The sequence below is a fragment of the Liolophura sinensis genome, chromosome 2 (assembly GCF_032854445.1).
Source record: "Liolophura sinensis isolate JHLJ2023 chromosome 2, CUHK_Ljap_v2, whole genome shotgun sequence".
NCBI lineage: Eukaryota > Metazoa > Mollusca > Polyplacophora > Chitonida > Chitonidae > Liolophura > Liolophura sinensis.
The window spans coordinates 12,607,772-12,624,665 of record NC_088296.1 but is presented as its reverse complement, the minus strand read 5'-3'; the positions used below and the strand labels follow the sequence as shown (position 1 = coordinate 12,624,665).

The window sequence follows — 16,894 nt, the reverse complement described above, 5'->3', positions numbered from 1 at the left end:
CTTCGTTGTCATATCACTGAAAAATGGTTGAGTACGACGTTAAACCCCAAGCACTTACTCACTCCAAGGCCTCATATGACGGCTTAGATTTCCATGATGCGTCTGAAAAGGCCATCCTTCTGCCATAACCAATATTTTCTTTCGAAGAGGCCTGTAATCACTCAGTAGTATACAACCAACTGGCATTTAATCAGCACCTTATAAAGCTTCAGGTTAAATGTCTTTCTGTTAGATTGATTGATCAGTTGGATTGAAATGTTAAAACTTTGTGATGGAAAATGCAACTGCATTGTGCTATTTCACGCAGTGTTGCCTTTAACTGATGGCCGTTGGCAGTTTGGCGTCACTCAGCAATGCTGTTTATGGGGCCTCTATATACACCCATGCTGGATTTATGCGGACATACGATATAAATATTAAAACTGACCAATTGTGAAAAAAGTGCATATTGTTTGTATTTTAGAATTGGTCTTTTTGCAAATATTTCAATAGCAGTTAACATGGTTTTGTCAAAACTGGTCAATTTTTATTTTAGACTTATACATAGTTACATATTCAGCAGGATTATACCAAAACTGCCTGTAAATTTTTATTTCAAAAGCGGGACTTATTTCAAAAGTGATCCGTTTTATTTCGAAAGTGGTGTTTATACCCAAACTGACATGTATTTTATTTCAAAAATGGTTGTACAAGAGGTGAGACACTTTACTCTGGAGCCCTTATATATAAGACTTTAGGCTCTGTCATTACTGATATATCAAGTTACTCAAAAATGCTTTCTACACCTATATATAGTTGAACATTTCAGAGTAAATTCACATAATCCCCCTGGCTAATCGTTACATCTCCCCGGTCGTACGTACATGGGAATGTATGTCAGCAAACTTCACACAGGCTCTGTGTGAGGAACTGATTGGTGTTTTACGCCGTACTCAAGAATATTTCATTTATACGACGGCGGCCAGCATTATGGTGGGAGGAAACCGGGCAGACCCCGGACGAAACCCACGACCATCCGCAGGTTGCTTGCAGACCTTCCCACGTACGACCGGAGAGGAAGCCAGCATGAGCTGGACTTGAACTCACAGCGACCGCATTGGTGAGAGGCTCCTGGGTCATTACGCTGCGCTAGCGAGCTAACCAACTGAGCTTTAACAGAAGGCCTTTGCTAGAATGTATGACCCTGTTATTGCAACACATTATTGTGATAAATATATCACAAATATTCTATTAATTCAAACGTAAAGATTGTAATGGGCTAAAAGATGTGTTGTTCTGAATATGACGCAGTTAAGGGCCTATAATAACAACAGAATACATCCAAACTAGCATCACTCAGCCAACAGTGTTTCTGTTATAATTAACATTTATTTCTTCTATTTTAAATGTAAACCATCTGCCTTTGGCAAGTCACGGAGGTAAGAGTTTTAGGCCCCTTTATTTTCCCATTTTAACGCAGGCCTGCATACAGATGCAAAGCCATACCACACTGGTGGAAGGCAAGTGGGCCTAATATTTCATACAGTTAATTATTTGACACCAAAATTAATTGCACATCGATCCAGGCCTGTTTCAGGCGAATGTTTAGTCCCCGGTAAATAGGCCTACAGCAATCTTATAGCCTACCTATAACTAATTAATATGCCTATAAATTCAGAATACTTTGTAAAGACATTAGGAAAACTGATTCTTTTTTTCAAACCCATGTACTGGAAACCTACAAGTTAAAAGTGTTGACCCTGCTGCATACTAAGCAGAAGGAAGGATCGAAATACCGGTATAGCTAGCTGCCTCAATATCGTGGGCTAGGCCTATTAAAATGCCCAATAACAGCCTATTGCAGAGGAAAGATACCACGTGTACGTCGTATGTTGTGTGTTGCAGGTATATGGTCTTTCCATCAAGTAATACAATATACTTTGATCGCCGGTCATAACACAGGCTACAAGTGGTAATGTTGTATTTCTGGGTGTTTGTCTGAACAAATCCGCGCACGAAAACAATTGCCCGGATGTAACAGGAAGCTTCTTTGTAAATGGGCCACTTTCAAAAGATGTACATGTTCGTTCATTTTCCCGCGGGTTTCTCCCTTGTTTCTTTCCGCAAATTTGTTCACCAAAAGTGTCACTGAGACTGCGAATTCATTTTACCACAATGACCTAGATTCAGTGTCCCGTAAATTAGGTCACGACTACTGGCTTCCGCCAAATAGTGAACTCGGTGGTCACGTGACCCATGGCAGTCGTTGTTGGCTGAAAACGTGGGCCGAGGTCGTGTGTAAAAACCGAAGTTTTGGCGGCGTTGCGGCGAAAACAGGTCATGAATACGTGAGTCCTTAATACATTAGCAACGAAAGCATGACTTAGCGCCGTCAGTTGTCTTGCACACTGTCTGGTTTTGTTCGAAGGCCTTAAATTCCCCAGTACATCGCGCTGGGGCGGCCATTTTTGTTTTTGCCAGGTAGTCGTCGACAGCTAAAAAAGCAGAGTATTTAGTCTCTTTTCGTAGCAGACCAATTTGGGACTGCCCATGCTTTGATATGTGGCTGATATTTATCCAGGACTGGGTTTGGACTTATAGCTCGCCAGCAGTCGCTTGCAAATCGACCGAAACAGTCGAGTTGCCCGAGCGATTCAAAATGGCGGCCTTGAGATCGGACATTTTCGTATTTTCCGTGATCCCTGCGAGGAGTTTGTACTGTCAACACCGTACGTACGTGCGTGTGATTGAGAGTCGTTTCAAATTCGGGTATTTCTGACAGAATGTTGTGATGCTAAGTTTGTGTGGTACCTTGCCAGGCACGACCACTATCCAAGTGGAACATGCTGGGCTACGTTGCCGAAGCTCCAGACAAACTTAGTCCACAGCCAGTCTAGAGTTTAGGTTCTGTTACTGGTAGGATTGACCATTTATTTGGCTAATTAGGCGCTAGCGGTTTTGTTCAGATTTTATTTAAAAAAAAGGCACAACAAAGAAACAAACCAAAAAAAAATAACATATTTTTTCAGCAAACAAGCATTTGGACGATAAAACGAAGAAGATTTTTAGGCTGAGTCGATTGTAAATGACTGGCGTTGCGATCGTACTAATAGAGACAATATTAATTGTTGCAATAAGAGTGACATATAATTCAGTAATTGTAGTCATAATGGACAATTACAAGAAGAAGAAGAAAAAAAGCACGATTGGACCATATAAATACTTGACATACATGGACGGCCAGTTATAAAATAATTTTGATTATGCGAGGATATGTAAAATGGGGATGAGATTTTTGTTCACATTACCTTGTTCCATGTTCCTGCTGGGTCATTATGGTCCCCATTTATGTACAAAGTGAGATTCGGCCTTTGATCAGGATTGACTCTCAAACGTCTAAAGTTTCTTTGTGCAAAAGGCATAACTTACTGTTTCCCCCGGGGCAACGCATAGTTTCTGCTTGCCCTTTTCACTAACCATTTTTCTTTCCATCCATGCTTCCAGCAAACACAGTTTTTGTTTAGACTGGATGATTGATTGTGTATTTGGTCTATGAATCTCTTGTCTTGATGACTTGCTTGGGAGTACTTGTTAAGGTTTGTTTCAATCCTGCGTGTTAAGTAATCTTCACAGAGAACAGCCACACAGTTAGTTCAGTTTTGGTGATTGATTGATACATTTTTGTTAGTGACAACATCAGAAAAGCGAGTGATTCGCTGCATTAAACCAGAAATTGGCAAAGACCATCTAGAACTTTTTGAGGCAATAACTTGTGAAACATCTAGCACAAATAATAGTTTATTATGAAAAAAAATAGTTGCCAAAAGAAAGTGCCATGGTAATTGCAGTTCTCTGTGCTGTGACAAATTTGCCTAAATGTAATGACTTCAGTGGGTGTCCATCTATTTGTCAGCGTGTGCGTTTGTTACAATTTTCATCTCTGCACGATATCATCATTGAAATTTGAAGGTTTCATACAAGATTTTTGTATTGGAATCCCTGCTCATTCAAATTGTTGTTTTCACATCCATGTAATATGTTGGTGTACGCTTAACAGTTTCAGTTCAGATTTGACATGGTAATTTTTTGCGTGCATTGACTGGTTGACCCGTATCAGTATAATGACTCTGGTGGGGGGTGGCTTATTTGCCTTCGGTAAGTTGTCTCAGTGAAGCAGCACTAGATAAAAGAGCGGTGGAAATCCTTTCTGCAACAAGGAGGCACATTACATACACTCTAAGGACTCCTTTGTTGTCACATTACTGAAAAATTGTTAACTACGACGTTAAACCCCAAGCACTCACTTAATTATTTGCCATAATACCTTGATAGGAATTGCTTGTTGTGTTGATTTGTCTGTCCGTCTGTGCGTGCATTCAAGTTTTCACTTTTTGCATAGTATCTCAGGACTTCACAGATTGATCTCTGACATGAACCTAAACCATGTTTGTGATTATGTTCTAGCAAAAGACAAAATCATTTAATGGCACGCTATGTCTATGCTCTAATTTTTGCCATCTTTACAGTCAGTTGTAAGTTAGATTTGTTTGGTTTGAAGAATGAGTATATTGTATTACAGGTGATTAGAATTCTATAACATATGCAAAAAGGATCACACATGGTAATTGTCGTCAGATGATGCAGTCTTAAGAAATTCTGGCCGGTTTCCTCATCCGTAAAAAAAATTGAGAAATCTTTTATAACCCGTATCTTGACCCTATAAGAAAAAGTAAGGTAGATCGGTAGAGGTTTCCTTTATTTTATTCTGGCTATTGAAGAAAGAGTAAACATTTAGAGAAAATTAAAAAAAAAATTTGTACCAGAAAACTTTAGATCAAGGCCCTTTTTTGAGGGTCCAGCAAACATACTTATAATGATAGCTTTAGATTTCATCCAGCTGCTCATAAATATTGCTTTCAGCTCATAACCAAGGAAAAATTGGTACCAGTATTCAATAATTTCTTAATTTGTCTTTTGGGGGCCTCCATAGCTCAGTTGGTTAGTGTGCTAGCACAGCGTAATGATCCAGGAGCCTCTCACCAACGCAGTCGATGTGAGTACAAGTCCAGCTCATGTTGGCTTCCTCTCCAGCCGTGCGTGGGAAGGTCTTCCAGCAACCTGCGGATGTTTGTGGGATTCCTCCGGGCTCTGCCCGGTTTCCTCCCACCATAATGCTGACCGTCGTTGTATAAGTGAAATATTCTTGAATACGGCATAAAACACCAATCAAATGAATAAATAAATCAATAAATAAATAAATAATTTGATTTTTAGTGTCACATCTGTTAAGAGTATTTGGTATTCATTTTTTAATCCAGAATGTGACCAGCCACTGTGATGCCGGGATAGTAATAGAGGGAAGTGGAGAACTGACGAAGACATTGTTTGTGATGCAGGTGCAGATTTTCTTTTAATCCGTCTAAAAGAGGACAGTAAATGAAAACATGTGAGTAAATTTGTCTTCTTAACTGAATTAAACTTTATGCTGTGTTGAAGTTTATTTTAAGTTTATGCTGAGGTTGGGTTTATGTCATTGTAAGTTTGAGTGCTTGGTTTTGGGGTCGGGGGAAAAATTTAGTTTAAACCATTTAAATTTGAGGACCTAGATTTTGATCATGAGATGAAGGTTTGGTTGAAGAGCCATTCTGGTGCCCACACATTTCAGGCTAAAATTGCTAGTAATGTAACATGGGGTACATAGTATGTACAAAAAGTTATTACATAAAGATATGTTAAGCTTCTTGGGCAATTCAAAGGCCATGTAGTACAATTCAGTGTAAAAAACAAAATGTTCGGTCATTTCCGTACAAATTCCTGGTGTGATGTCATATTACCCCATTTGACCCAACTACGACGTCTCCTGCTCAGAAGACAATGTCATCACTGAATAAACTTTAATGTGATTCAGGATGCTGCAGATTACGGCACACCAGGAAAAAAAGATGTGGCTTCAGGAAAATGACATCAGTCGAGGAATTTGACGGAAATGGTCAAAAATGTTGTTTAACTATAAGTACTCGGTATTAGTAGGATTATTTGAAGATCGGTCTGCCAGCAACCTGCGGATGGTCGTGGGTTTTCCCCGGGCTGTGCCTGGTTTCCTCCCACCAGAATGCTGGTCGCCATCATATAAGTGAAATATTCTTGAATACGGCGTAAAACACCTATCAAATAAATAAATATTTGAAGATCTGAGAAAATTCATGAATAGTATTCGGATGAACTCACCTTGTGGTGGACAGGATACCTTGCTTCTTCCATTCATCAATAGGAGAATCTTGGCTGAAATGACTCTTTAATGCCATTTGAAGTTTGCAAGCCTGGTTTTAGGTCAGAGCACCCATGAATCTGGTTGATGACATGCTGGTAATTCACGTAAACACGTGAATATTAAAATACCTGATGACCTTCACCCAGCATTTCCTCCATGTTGGCATCAAAGAGTTGCTTAAATACCCATTCCTGCTCACATATTCTTGAGTTGAGAAACTGAGCCTACAAGGTCCCTGGTGTCTTTGGCTATATAATTTATTGAGGCAGCACTGAAGACGTAACTCAAGGACTGGTCAGGATACACTGAGTGGGCGGTGTCTTTGATATGATGATTCTTTGGGACAAAATGTAACTTTAGGCTGATTTGTATGAGGAATCTTTGGCATCTTGATTCCTTGAAGCACTAATGTACGTGTGAATACATCTGTATTTTGCAAAAGCTGAAGTGTCATGTTATCCAGTAGAGCAAAATAAAGTCTTTACAGTTAGTGTGACCAAGGGAGGTAACTCCTTTAGTACCCAATGAGATGGCCATTTTGAATGCAGCCCTTGCCTTAAACATTTACAAGGGGTCCAGGAGATACGTGTACATGTATATGGCTGACTGCTGTGGTTTCCTGTAGCCAGTGAATCTGACTGCTGCCCATCCCTATTGGTCAGGTGAAATACACTTAAGAAAGTATACCACAGTACACTATTAATCCAAACAAACAGTGAATTTGTGGGCTACCCATTGTGTCACATTACTTGATTTCTGGGTGATGTGGTTTTAATAACTTCATCCTTCAGTGTGGCGCCATGGCATTGCGTCATTCGGATCGACTACGGCGTCGTGCCAGTGAAGTCATAGTGGAAGCCAATGGAACATCAAATGAGAAAGGTTTGAGGATGTAAACTTGTAGATCAGTGTATGCTTGTAGCTGCTACATGATAGCCTCCCTTTCTGTGCTCTTGAATATTGGAGGATAAAAAGATATGAAGATCAGAGCATATTGACTAGACTTAGTGTATTTCACATTAAAAGTTAGCACTTTTCACTGAAATGACACATTTTGCTCAATTTACATTGATTTATCCATCTTATAGGGCCACTTATTAGTTTTTTTTTGAAGTTAAATTGATTTTCATGTCAGAAAAACTTATATGTTGGCATCAGAACTATCATTTTAAAGCCTTCACATGTTACTGAAAGTGCATTTTTACATAATTAACTTAAAAGGTGAAATACAGTACCTCCAATCTTGAAATACCAAAGATTTTGGGGAGCTAAATTTTTAAGTGACAAACCAGAAATCAGTATAAACTGCATGCTTCAGACTAAGTGTGTAAGTATGCCTTTAGTAATGTCTGTCTTGCCCAGACCAAGTTTCACGTACAAGTACATGCAGTTGATTCAAGCATAGCGGGCTCTAAGATTGGAAGTGAGTTGGTGGGAAAGATGTGTGATTTGTGCTTTTGGCTTTAAATTAGTATTTTAATTAGTAGTATATTGACTACAATTTACAAGATGACCTTTTTTACGTTTTTCTGGTATAAAAAATCATTTGGACACAGAGAATGTTGAATGTGTCATTTACCATTAAGACGAAAATTAAACATTGAAAACATTAAAGGCGAACTATATTGCTTTCAGTTTTCTCAAACTTGTCCACAGGCTTCGTTATGTTTTGAAGACTGAGAAACTTTTCTGGTTGAAAATATTTCCTTAGTGTTTTTTAAAGAACCTTTGTAGTTGTCCAGTGTAACATCATATGGAATTTGTCCATGGCATTTTTCTCCTTATTTTAGGATGTTGTAAACAACATGAAGGTCCTTGTCATGCAGGTTAAAAACAAATTTTTTAATGTTGTCTTGGGTGATTATATGAATGAACCATTGCCACTTTGATGTCATGATGTTCTGAATTGAGAGGGAAACAAGCCACATGACATTTTGTGCAAATCATAGGTTGATTAGATTTGTGCAGTTTATTCCTGGCCATACATGAGTCACAAACATGTGGACAAAGTAAAAACAGTAACCCAATCATCACCATGTATTAAGGTAATTGTTTTCAAGCCCTAAGGTTAGTTTTCAGCACTGTTGTGTTAGCAGTTATAATTTCTTTTCTTCTGGTAAGCAACTATTGAGATATTGGGCACCTGTCAGTTGTTGACTCATCCCCAGCTTTGTGTATGTTTCACAGTGAAAACAACCATGGTGATACAGGGGGACAAATCAGGGGTGCGCGTCCTGCGCTCCAAAGACGACATCGAGCTGATGATGGAGTGCGATGACGAGCCACTCACACCGGCTCAGCTCGATGCCAATTTCCGAGCCAAAGAGGCGCATGCTCTGGCCATGCGACGGATCAAGGCTGCCCACGAGGGGAGACTCTCCTTTGTAAGGGGCACTCCGGTCATACATGATAAGCCAATCATGCTGCAGTCAGGAGGTGAGCAAAGAGGGATAATTTTACAAAGGAAGGTACATGTATATCTTGCTGCTTGAGATTTACATCTGTTCAGAAAGTATTGCTAACTTCATTTAGCTCAGAACCACTTCACAAGACATATGTCTTCACTGAAGCGTTCATTTCCTGCACTACGCCCCCCCCCCCAGCACCCACACACGCAAAAAAAATATACATTTAGTACATAGGTTTACAATCAAATTGTTAAAATTTTGCCATCAGTTTGTTAAAATGTAAACCGCAGGCTGCTAAGCTGTATGAAGGTTCAACCATGTCCGCCAGGAAAAGATTTTGGGTGAAACTAAAACCCCAAAATTTACAAGATGAGAGTGTTTCTCACAAAACAAAATGAAGACCACAGCACAAGGTATCTACAGGTACAGGTACAATGATGATGACCATGTTTGTAACCGAAAACTCTCACAGAATTGCAGATTGTTTCCTGGTTTGTCGACGGTGGCTTTATGGCTTTCACACCTCAGAGTTCAGGCGATAACTAGCTAGAGGAGAGCTAACTCCTCAACATCATTCTGCACAACACACTTACATACAAATGATTTTTCAGGCCTTCAAATTTAATGTGTGCTATCATAATCCCACCCCTTTGATAAAAGCAAAATTCTGGTGAGAAAGAAATTATGTGTTCAAATCACACTTCTAGTCTTTTGAAAGGAGTTTGATAATTACACACCTACTCAGAAACATAGGTGACAGACTATTTTTTTTTGCTGGAATTGATCTTCTGACTGTTGGAGGAGCTACTTACGTGCATGTGTGAGTTACACATGCGGATATGGTACAGTTTGATGGCTGTAGTCTGAACATACATGTTTTAACTGTCTCACTCTATATCAAAGAACATTTAGTTTTCTCAACATTTCATGCTTGACACAGTGTTCTATGTTGACTATTCCCATTGTGTTTCTCATGACCTGTCTTGTGGTTCATTTTGCTATTTGGCTTGTTTTGCAGCTAGCACAGTTCAACTCTCAAATGCTGGAACGGGAAGTCACGTCATCCAGTCCCCTCCTAGACAACAGGTAAGATGTGCTTCAGACTTATCTCCCTTGAGAGGCACTGATCAAATGTTTTCACCAAAGTCTAAATACATGAACACATCATTATTACTTCCTTGATGTCCCAATTACATGTAGCTAATGGGAACATGGTGTTGGTAAATCACTTGCCGGTGAGGTATTTGGCATCTTAGTCAGACAATTAAAGCACTGGCTCGCTGTGACAGACCCTTGACGAATGAGTTTGAGGGGCTGAGTCCAGCTCCCGCTGGCTTGACTTTGTTAATATTTAAGTTTGGATTTTTGTCAGGTTGATGGTTAGTTACCCTGAGGGCTCTAATTTCCTCCCTCCCCATACCTGACCGCTGTTGTATATTTGAAGAGTTCACGAATGGGCCTAGAGTGTTGAACACTCAGATAGATTAATAAATATATGGGCTTCCACTGTGACTGGCATGTTTGTGGCTTTCCTTGGAAGTTACATCTATTCTCAGCTAGATATGTTGGTATTGGTCCAAGACATGAGTAACAAGACTGTGGTGATAAAAGGTCAAATTTGTTAAGAGTAATAACACTCGCAGGGCATTCAATGGCAGTTCACGATCGCCAGCGGTCGTAAGTCTGTTTTATTAGCTCTTACATGAAGGATACTGATACCTTACCTTAAACCAGTAGAAAATGCACCTCAAGCCTGCTTATGGTGTTAAAAGTTGTTCAGTTATTTGCCAAAGGTTGGTGGTTTAAGATGCCAGTTTCCTCCCCTCTTAAACAGGATTTACTGTTATATAAGTGAAAAGAAAACCCCAAATACATAAATAAACCAATAAAACCCCAATCTGGTAAACATCACTTGATTTTTTTTGTATGATGTCAAAATCATATCACATTTTTCTCCATGTGTTGCCCATGTAAGCCATATTGTGACCCGTGTGTGAAAATGAATTTTTGTTATTCTTGAGTAATTTTGGAATTTTGCTTTATCTTTACCAGTAAAGCTTGGCTGATGTGAATGCTGATGTATTTCACCTTGCATGGCTGTGGTCTTTGAGTCTGTCTGCCTGTCTGTCAGTGTGTCTGTGTTACCATGTGGTTTTCTCCCTTCTAGGCTGGTACCAGTATTCTCAATAAAAACCATGTCCAAATGATGCGTACAAACTCTGGGGCCCTTGGAAGCGGTACAATGGCACATCAAGTGGTTAGTATATCACAGCGTATTACCCAGAGTTGTTATAAAGTTGGCAGTCCAAAATATATTTCTGTTATTCTCTTTAGATTTAGACTAAAGTAAATAATGATAAGCATAGTGAGTAGTTAGTCATGTTTAAACATGGCAAAGTTTAAAAATGTTCTGAAGTCCAGGATCCTTTTTGAATTGAGCAAGTTGAAAGAAAATGAGATAATTTTACAAAGACAGGTACATGTATATCTTGCTGCTTGAGATTTACATCTGTTCAGAAAGTATTGCTAACTTCATTTAGCTCAGAACTACTTTGTTGTGGTTAGCGTTGCTTTAAACAGCGTGAAATAGTGCTGTGGTAAATACTTCTGTGAATATAAATATTGGTGTGTCCGGAACCAAAGAGTGAAGTCACCTTATTCTGGACTCTTAGGGGCCCTCAAGATCTTAGCGCATACAGTTATTTATTTATTTATTTATTTCATTGGTGTTTTACACCGTACTCAAGAATATTTCACTTATATGACGGCGGCCAGCATTATGGTGGGAGGAAACCAGACAGAGCCCGGGGGAAACCCACAACCATCCGCAGGTTGCTGACAGACCTTCCCACGTACAGCCAGAGAGGAAGCCAGCTTGAGCTGGACTTGAACTCACAGCGACCGCATTGGTGAGAGACTCCTGGGTCATTACACTGCGCTAGCACGCTAACCGACTTAGCCACGGAGGCCCCAGCGCAGACAGAATAGATCTTGAAAAGTTGAAGGAAAAGGTGTTTTATTAATCAGGTTTAAAATCTAAAGTTCAGCTGAGACTGAAACATCGCACAGAAGAACAGTTTAAATGTCGCAAACAGCGTCGAAATGTGTGTCATTATTATCACAAGGTATTATGGCGAGGCAAGTTGACAAATTATATGACTTGTCTGGAGAGTAGATCATCAAATAACTTGTAAGCATAAATGCCACTTGACCTTCAAACCTTTCCTCTAGCCGTCTGCAGAGGTCTGGCCTAACCACAGCTTGCTTTTAAAAACGCTCTCTCAATTGGGACAGTGACATCAAGAGTGTTAATTCAGTCGATTTTAGTGCATGTATAACATTGTTATTAATGTTGCCTCAAAACACATTGGTAATTTACTGCAGTTTTGGTGCTTCCGTCGTTGTTGTCATGTTGCAAATTGTCTCCTCATTGAATTTGAGGCACTAGGTGTGTGGTATTTTGCATATTATGGGCTCCCGTGGATGTATTGTAATGCTAGTCTTGCTGTAATGTGCTTTTGCGTCTTGAGCATGGGTTAAACAACAAATTAAATAAATAAATCAACGGCTGTATATCGTGGTGGATTGGTGTTCAATCCAGAAGCAGGGGTATGAAGTTAAACACCCCCAAAATGGGGCAGGATAGCATTCTCTGCCTATCTATTAAGATTTTGTTTGTTAAAAAAATAAAAAATAAAATCCTGAGCACAAAGCCATTGAAAAATGGGGAACAAGTGAAGGACATTTAGGTGTGAATAGAACCCTGTGTCTATATGCTGATGATTTTGTTACTTGAAGGTTCAGGATTCCAACTCTGGTCAAAACATGACTTACATATTGGGGGTAAGTTAACTGATGCAGCTGCAGCTGAATGTTGTGTTGGCTTGTAAAACTGCAGGGTGTTAGGGCAGATTTTTATCATCTCGGAAAAACTTTTCTTTGTGGCAATTTTTCAGAATCTTTTGTTGAAATTTTTGAGAATCTTTTCCCACTTTTTTTCTATATCTTAATGCGTAACTTAAGATGTTTTTTCAGCAATTTATTAGTGAAGTTATAGCTTTTTCTTTTGTGAAAAATTTATCCACTTAAGTTTTTCTTTCTTCCACAACATTTGTGACATGTTCAAATCTAGGAAGCCTAGCAGATCATGGAATGTTCCTGTTTTTCACCTTTTTTGTTTTTTTTTGACTGGCTCCCATGGAGTAAGGCAAGGAAGTTTGACAGGGTACCTTTTTGTTTAGAATGTCAGACCAGCTTGATGCATAGCTGTACAGTGTACAGGGTGTTCAGGATATATAGCAGTACAGTGTACAGGGTGTTGAGGATATATAGCAGTACAGTGTACAGGGTGTTGAGGATATATAGCTGTACAGTGTACAGGGTGTTGAGGATATATAGCTGTACAGTGTACAGGGTGTTGAGGATATATAGCAGTACAGTGTACAGGGTGTTGAGGATATATAGCAGTACAGTGTACAGGGTGTTGAGGATATATAGCTGTACAGTGTACAGGGTGTTGAGGATATATAGCTGTACAGTGTACAGGGTGTTGAGGATATATAGCTGTACAGTGCACAGGGTGTTGAGGATATATAGCAGTACAGTGTACAGGGTGTTGAGGATATATAGCTGTACAGTGTACAGGGTGTTGAGGATATATAGCTGTACAGTGCACAGGGTGTTGAGGATATATAGCAGTACAGTGTACAGGGTGTTGAGGATATATAGCTGTACAGTGTACAGGGTGTTGAGGATATATAGCTGTACAGTGTACAGGGTGTTCAGGATATATAGCTGTACAGTGCACAGGGTGTTGAGGATATATAGCAGTACAGTGTACAGGGTGTTGAGGATATATAGCTGTACAGTGTACAGGGTGTTGAGGATATATAGCTGTACAGTGTACAGGGTGATGAGGATATATAGCTGTACAGTGCACAGGGTGTTGAGGATATATAGCAGTACAGTGTACAGGGTGTTCAGGATATATAGCAGTACAGTGTACAGGGTGTTGAGGATATATAGCTGTACAGTGTACAGGGTGTTCAGGATATATAGCTGTACAGTGTACAGGGTGTTGAGGATATATAGCTGTACAGTGTACAGGGTGTTCAGGATATAAATAGTCTCATGAATATTCATACTTGTGGCTGCAGATTTCAGGCGTTAATACTTAATAAATCATTTCTGCCTTCTAGTCGCTTGGATACATGAGGTACAGGTTTAAACCTGGCCTTGACCAGGGATTTTGTATCTGCTCTGACTGTTTGTGGAGCTTTGGTGACAGTAAGGGGTCAATAATGCCAGTTGGACTGTATGTGGAGCATTGGTGACAATAAGGGGTCAAAAATGCCAGTTGGACTGTATGTGGAGCATTGGTGACAATAAGGGGTCAATAATGCCAGTTGGACTGTTTGTGGAGCATTGGTGACAATAAGGGGTCAATAATGCCAGTTGGACTGTATGTGGAGCATTGGTGACAATAAGGGGTCAATAATGCCAGTTGGACTGTATGTGGAGCCTTGGTGACAATAAGGTGTCAATAACACCAGCTGGACTGTATGTGGAGCATTGGTGACAATAAGGTGTCAATAACGCCAGCTGGACTGTTTGTGGAGCCTTGGTGACAATAAGGTGTCAATAACACCAGCTGGACTGTTTGTGGAGCTTTGGTGACAATAAGGGGTCAGTAACGCCAGCTGGACTATATGTGGAGCCTTGGTGACAATAAGGGGTCAGTAACGCCAGCTTGACTGTATGTGGAGCCTTGGTGACAATAAGGGGTCAGTAACGCCAACTGGACTGTATGTGGAGCCTTGGTGACAATAAGGGGTCAGTAACGCCAGTTGGACTGTTTGTGGAGCCATGGTGACAATAAGGGGTCAGTAACGCCAGCTGGACTGTTTGTGGAACCTTGGTGACAATAAGGGGTCAATAAAGCCAGTTGAACTGTTCAGTCTAACATCTACCAGTGTAGATGGCATATGTGGAAAAGTATGTCAGTAACTTGCCAAAGGTTGCTGGTTTTCTTTCAGCACTCTGTTTGCTTGACCTGTAAAATGGACTCCTATCTTGAAAGAAAAAAATTCCTGAATAAGGATTTAAGCCATCAACAAATTATTCAATAAACAAACATTACACTCTTAACAAAAATTAGAGAAATGATAATGGTTTTAGGGTTTTCTGCAAAAGCCAGCTACATCAGTATACCATGCATTTAAAACATAAATCTAGTATGTGGTTCACGATGTACCATAAATGCTTGCACCCTATGTTAATGGGTTCATTGCTGGGGGTTGCATGTAACTGCTTGCTCCAAATGAGACTCAGACCAGTAAAAGTTAGACTGGGCCAGTCTAGCACTTGTTCCACTGGCCTCTGATTTATCAATGTCTGATCTGGGTTTACAAGTGACCATACCCCCTGAATTTATACGTAGGCTGTCATCTAAAAATATAACCTCTATTAGAAGCTTTACACATCTACATTTAAATGAAAATATCTCGGAGAACAGCTTGGTCATTTTTTCTTTTATTTCAACAACTGAAGGACCCATGAATATCAAAGAGTATCAGTAGATCTCAAGGAGACTATTTGACAGTGACCTTTTTTGGAGCATAGTTTGTACAGAGTATTCATAGAGTGAGGGTATCTTATTAACATTCAGATCCAGTAGGAACCTGCAGTTCTCGTTAGCTCAGTTCTCATTAGCTCTTGTTAAATAACCGGAGGTGCTGCAGGTAAAAGGGGCAAAAGCGCAGAAGTTCTGCATTGACCTCAAATTTCATCCACGACAAGACCTATTTTGCCGGATTTTGAGAGTTCTGATGATCTTAGAGATGGTTTTTTTTAGGACTTATTTGGAAGGATGAATTTGTTTGGATGATCTAGATAAATCCAAGGTGTTTCTCAAACTAAACAATGACACTTGTAAATGACCTTAAATTTTGCTCATGACCAGATCGCTCATTTTGCTAGATTCTGGGAGTTATGTTCATCTTAGAAAGATGTTATGAGGTTTGCTTGGAAGGTAGGATCATATCCTTGTGGAAAAATGTATGTTTAAGCCTGAAAAGTAATATTTTGTGACCTTTTCTTACCTCTAAAAATACAGTTTGGCTGAATGTTTGGGACAAATACAGTATGTTGTGGTTGGGACGCCTGAGAGATTGAGAGCAAAATGATATGATTGTGAAAGAATGTTTTTTTATTTCTTCAGGGTGTGATTTGTGTTGACCATAGTTTTCCTGTTATTTTGTAGGAAATATTTCGTTGAAATATTCCATGTTTTGCAAACAATCTCTACCGTGAATTTATATGTAAATCTGCCTGAGAGTTGTTAATATAGTGGTATCTGTTGTTGATCTATCATGGAGGTTATTGTGTTCACAGCCCAGTAAGCAGAGGCCTGCAGGATCTATCCCTGTGGGGAGAGTGGCAGCACAACCCAGGAAACAGTGTAAGAATCAATCAACTCTGGCGATTTGTAAAAAGGTTTTTTAGGTGCAAGCCGACCTTCCCTTGAAAGAGAACACTTAAGTTTTAATGGAATTTTGAAAGGTGTTTAATCTCAGTGTTAAATTTTCACAGAAAGAAAATAATTTTTTTCATAAGAAAGAGTAAAAAAAAAAGGGTACTCACATTTAACCTACCCTAAATCTTCTCATACAATCAGCTTATGTGACTTTCTGAGAATGGCATCCGGGGCCATCAGCTGTCTGTCTCGTTTTGTTCAGTTAAAAATCTGAATTTAGATTGAAGTCTGGTCACTACTTTCATCTCTGGATTCACATGGTTACCTGTCTGGTTTCACACTGTTTCACATGATTTCTCCTTGGGATTCACATTTCCTCCACCCTTGTGTGTGACTATTACGCATATTGTATAACATATGTTTAAATATTCATAATCATGTATGCATCTGGGTATTAAAATTAACATTAAAGAGGATATAACAGAGATTTTTGGCAAAAACTTGATTAACGCAAATTCTCCGGAATTTTTTGCTATTATTTTAGAATAACCTAGATAATTACCTTTGACAATATTAGCCATGTCTGTGAATGTTACAGTTTAAATTTAGCAAGAAATGCCTAAAATTTATAAAACAAAGTGACTATTTCAAACTTAAGAATCATTATAACACCAGAAATAGTGGAAATTCATGTAGTACGAGTGTGATATTTACTGAAAGGAAACGAGTTGTTCCTGGAAAATACAGAATATGTAAGTTCGT

The 16,894-nt window shown here is 39.4% G+C and overlaps 1 protein-coding gene across 6 annotated transcripts in view; it reads left to right on the top strand.

Annotated features, from left to right (window-relative positions):
- Positions 1 to 2,252: 2,252 nt before the first annotated feature.
- Positions 2,253 to 16,894, top strand: part of LOC135462794 (zinc finger protein 280D-like) — a 39,871-nt gene continuing 25,229 nt past the window's right edge. For 3 of the 6 annotated variants that reach the window (XM_064740060.1, XM_064740061.1, XM_064740056.1), the window contains exons 1-8: positions 2,253 to 2,327; positions 5,298 to 5,425; positions 7,042 to 7,132; positions 8,438 to 8,686; positions 9,677 to 9,744; positions 10,826 to 10,915; positions 12,457 to 12,501; positions 16,051 to 16,117. In XM_064740060.1, coding sequence (XP_064596130.1) covers positions 7,051 to 7,132; positions 8,438 to 8,686; positions 9,677 to 9,744; positions 10,826 to 10,915; positions 12,457 to 12,501; positions 16,051 to 16,117 — 601 coding nt within the window. In that variant the 5' untranslated portion in view covers positions 2,253 to 2,327; positions 5,298 to 5,425; positions 7,042 to 7,050. The remainder of the gene's footprint in view (positions 2,328 to 5,297; positions 5,426 to 7,041; positions 7,133 to 8,437; positions 8,687 to 9,676; positions 9,745 to 10,825; positions 10,916 to 12,456; positions 12,502 to 16,050; positions 16,118 to 16,894) is intronic. The other 3 variants (XM_064740057.1, XM_064740059.1, XM_064740058.1) reach the window with 3 other exon arrangements.